At 41.9% G+C, this 4,832-nt stretch overlaps 1 protein-coding gene across 1 annotated transcript in view; it reads right to left on the reverse strand.

Annotated features, from left to right (window-relative positions):
* LOC119837710 (plasma membrane calcium-transporting ATPase 3) overlaps window positions 1–4,832 on the reverse strand; it is an 82,400-nt gene that overhangs the window by 11,546 nt on the left and 66,022 nt on the right. The window contains exons 9-10 of the mRNA XM_038363441.1: window positions 4,075–4,268; window positions 3,286–3,419 (exon numbers count right to left, since the gene is read on the reverse strand). Of these exons, the coding sequence (XP_038219369.1) occupies window positions 3,286–3,419; window positions 4,075–4,268 (328 nt within the window). The remainder of the gene's footprint in view (window positions 1–3,285; window positions 3,420–4,074; window positions 4,269–4,832) is intronic.

A 4,832-nucleotide genomic window follows, 5' to 3' on the forward strand; every position in this document is an offset into this window, starting at 1 on the left:
CTAAGGACCGCGGGGGCGCTACTCCCCGTCACCTCGCCACAAGGTGCCCTGCGGGCTTATTATTATTATTATTATAATCTTGTCCATGATAATCACAAGAGCCCCCAAGCAAACCCGCATCGAATAACACGCATGCGTACGTTACAGATCGACGAGTCATCGTTAACGGGAGAATCGGACCATGTGAAGAAGGGAGAATCGTTTGATCCCATGGTGCTATCCGGGACTCACGTTATGGAAGGTACCCCTTTTTTTTGCAACATAGGGTATATTTTGTGTGATTAAATATAAGCGTATAGGTATGGGAGTCTCGGGTTCAATCTTGTTCGGTTTTGATTTCCGTATCGAATTTAACTCTGATACAATTTTATTACAAATGTGAATGTTTGACCCTCAATCACGTTGAAAACTATTGAACGGATGTTGATGTAATTTGGTATACAGACAGGGTATGAGCTGGTTTGGGTGATAGCACACTTTTTATCCGTATGCATGCTGCAAATGCTCCCTTGGGATAAAACAGGAATCTTGATATCCGGGATTAGCCGAGAGGAGCGTCTAGTATAATATAAATATGACTTCAACTAAATCTGTTTAAATATGACATTCTTGGCGGACCTGGAATCTAAAATAAAAAAAAATGTCACGGCCTCCCTATAAACACACACGCAAAACACAATTCCAGGCTCAGGAAAGATGCTGGTGACGGCGGTGGGCGTGAACTCGCAAGCGGGCATCATCTTCACCCTGCTGGGGGCGGCCGTCGACAAGCAGGAGAAGGAGATCAAGCAGATGAAGAAAGGTCAGCTCCATCACCTCGCGCACTGGCCCGCTCGGGGGTTGCTCCTTTTGCTTTGGCATACCCATTATGTGCCGTTAAAGATGGGATTGTTTTAATTTATCGATAATACGATAGAAATTATTGACTTTTTTTAATGAGAAGTAAGAAAACTGCAAGAAATACGCATTTTTATACAGCCAAAGCAAAAGGAACGTCTCGAATAGAAGGAATCTTGCATTGATATAGTTAGCCAGATATAATACCTATGCCCACGTGAAATGATTCGGATAACTTCGGAGCACGGTGGGCATAGCTAGGTTATGCTTAATTAGTTCTTTAGTGGGCTGTGATGGGTGATGTTTTGTCTTTGTGTAATGGTCATTATATAATCAATGAAAATATGAAGCTTTCTTAAAAGAACAATACGTATACCTTTTCCTTGTATAACATTTTTGTAAAACACAGTCACGTTTGACTCACAACTCCCAGTGTAAGAAACAAAGACGATGCAATTTTAAATTAATTATTTTTTAAATTAATTATTTAATTAATAAAACATCACCTGTCAAGTCGAACTCATAGCGACTCGAGTGTAGTTGCATTTGTAGCGACACGTCTGGGCCACCCTTCAGTGTAGGGTTGCCAACTAACGCAAAAAAGAAATTAATAAGTACATACGTAACTCAGAACTTACGTATCAGTGTCAGTCATTACTTATGACATATACGTCATTTTTTATTTTTACTATTTACTTATATATTTGAATTTTATTTTCTACAAACATAAAAAAACTGTATTTTTTTTCAAATGATAAGAAAAAAATGATTGGCAACCCTACTCGTATGCCGACGCACTCCCGTCCCTGTGGGAACTTTCGTTTGATTAAATTGGTGAAAATATATTTTAAAAAATTACCACACCACTTTATATAATACTTCTTTTTATATTTTTACATCGCACTATACTTCCATTCATATATTTTGCTTCAATTTGTGATTTCCCGAAATCCACCGAGTCATTAAAAATCCCCCTTTGTACTGACTTTTATGTGCAATTAAAACATCTCCATTTGTTTGTACGTGTTTTTGTTACGCTTACATCCCCACTCCATTTATTTTGTTCATTGTCCCGTACCCATTAAAGTCCATTTTCGTTTCACCAATTTAATCATTCACGTGAGATTATTTTATGTTCCGCGAGTCGTGGTCTCGTGTTACATTCTCGTGTCGTGTCACTGTCCGTACGTGTTGTGTCCGACTAATGGCCTGTCCCGCGAGCATGGTCCACTGTCCTGTGCCCCGTAGCGATAGTCTAGATGTCTCCAGAACCGTCCGTGTAAACTTTGCTCCTATAAAATAATCTCGTTTCTGTTTTTTAAAATGAACTTTAAACCGACAATTAATGCATACATTGTTGATGCGACGGCTCCAGCTCGAACGCTCGCGGCCACGGAAATGTGTCCGCTCGAAAATAAAATTTAATAATATTTTGATGAATGAAGAATAAATTCGTTCAAAGCGTAACTCGTACGTCGCGAACATTCGAGCGCCGCACCCCTTAGATTTAGTTCCACATAGAATGACCCGTTCAATGACATCCAATTTTTTTTCTCCACCCCGCCCCGGCCCGCCGCACCCACACCCATGCCGACGACGAATAAACGCAAAAACATACACATTTACTCGCATCGTGTTACTGTCGCATTGGCATGATGTAAAACCGATATCGTTGTCATAAATGTGTATGCTTGTGTAATAATATCGGATAAACGAATGACGAATTGGCGCGGGTAGAAGCTAAAAAGCAGCAACGCAAGGGAACCCAGCGCAAGAGCCTCACAGGTGAGTGCCCCTCCGCCCTCAGCCCTCAGCCCTCCGCCCTCCATCCTCCGCCCTCCGCCGACGCTTCTTACATTTTCATAACGCTTCACTCTAACAACACCTTACCTTTGTGCTTGGGTTTTGCAGTTTGGTTTCGATTAGACTAACGCTTTTAAACTTGTACATAGGGCGACTTTTCTTGCATTATGGAAAGTATTTTAATATTGAGATAATCTTTAAACGCTGTAATTTTACAATACCCATAGTTTAATGAACGCTAAACGTAGACTAAGTTTTGGTTTCGTAAATTAATTTTTCAGTACCACTTAATTGGCATTATTTTTATTTTAATACTATTAATTTGTTAACCAGTTTCTTTGCCCGTAAGTATGTATTGTCTCGCACTTTGATTCTTAAGTAACTTGAAGTTCGACGAGCACGCATCTAGTATGGCATCGGTGTGTTTATTGTTTGTATCGAAATTCAGTATTTAATCACTGAATAAACGAAGATCGCCTAAGTCTTTGTCTCTAAGTAATATGAAAGATAGAGTACGGTAATAGCGACAGAGCATGTTCGTCGTTACGTACAACGGTAACCGTAACGGTACCGGTGAGCGCGTCGATATCGATACGTTACACCGGTACCGACACCGGTACCGATACCGGTACCGAGACCGCTAACGGGTGGGTGTGCGGTGCGCAGGCGAGGAGGAGGCGGGCGGCGGCGCCAACCACGCGCGCGCGGAGGACAACCACGTGGCGGGCGCCGGCGACAAGCCCGCGCCGGAGGCCGCGCACAAGAAGGAGAAGTCCGTGCTGCAGGCCAAGCTCACCAAGCTCGCCATACAGGTGCGTGCGACACAACATAGCATAACACCATACACTACGCAACTACTACAACTAAATATATATGATTGTGTCAAATAACGTTTAATTATTTTATGTTGGTGAAATAAGCTGAAGAAAACGATGAAATTGTATAGGGCGAATAGGAGTTTGAACAGTATTGAATTCTGCTAAAGTTCTAAGAATGAAACAATATACTAAAACACAAATTATTTGCATTAAGAAATATTCTGAGACCCAATTAATTAAAATAATTTCATTAAAAATTGTACAAATCTATTGACTTTAATGTGTCCTCCTTCCTTCGATCAATAAAAACAACTAAATTTACAATCAGGGAAAAAAATGTCATTACAAACTTTGTAAATCCGACTATAATTCATACAGTTAAGGTTAAATATTGAACGGTATATTCACCAACTATATTATGCCGTTTGTTGTGGTAAATTTTGTGACTAAATCTTAAAGTAATGTAATTATTTCACTTCAAGTGTTGTTTTCTTTTGACTAGACTCTATGGGGACAGTTTGAAGTCAGTTTTGGGTTAGGCTTATGTATGTAATTGTCTATAATGTTGTATCATTTGGTCGTACTGACAACTCTGCAATGCGCGCAGATCGGTTACGCGGGCTCGACGATCGCCGTGCTGACGGTGATCATCCTCATCATCCAGTTCTGCGTGCACACGTTCGTGATCGAGGGCCGCGAGTGGAAAGCCACGTACATCAACAACCTGGTGAAGCATCTCATCATCGGTGTCACCGTGCTGGTGGTGGCCGTGCCCGAGGGTCTGCCGCTCGCTGTCACGCTCTCGCTCGCCTACTCCGTCAAGGTTATTACTATACGAGCATTATGCTTTATATTTTTATGAATATATAATGAAACTACATGTATATATACATGGTCCTATGCTTTGTATAGTATAAATAAACATCGCGAGTATGCACTTAAACACATTTAGTATGGATTGCTGATTTGTATTATTCTTGATGCATTATAATAGTATTCTAGTCGGTCATATAAATAGGAGGATAATGTTGATAACAATCGATTATTTCCTATTATAACATACTAATTAAAACATTGACCGATTGAGTGTTATAAATCGTGAACAGAAAATGATGAAAGACAACAACCTGGTGCGGCACCTGGACGCGTGCGAGACGATGGGCAACGCGACCGCCATCTGCTCGGACAAGACCGGCACGCTCACCACCAACCGCATGACGGTCGTGCAGTCCTACATCTGCGAGAAGCTCTGCAAGGTGACGCCCGCCTTCCGCGACCTGCCCGCGCCCGTCGCCGACACCATGGTCGAGGGCATCAGCGTCAACAGCGCCTTCACCTCGCGCATCATGGTGAGTGCGCGCGCCCCCGCCCCCA

Source organism: Zerene cesonia, chromosome 28, assembly GCF_012273895.1.
Source record: "Zerene cesonia ecotype Mississippi chromosome 28, Zerene_cesonia_1.1, whole genome shotgun sequence".
Taxonomy (NCBI): Eukaryota; Metazoa; Arthropoda; class Insecta; order Lepidoptera; family Pieridae; genus Zerene; species Zerene cesonia.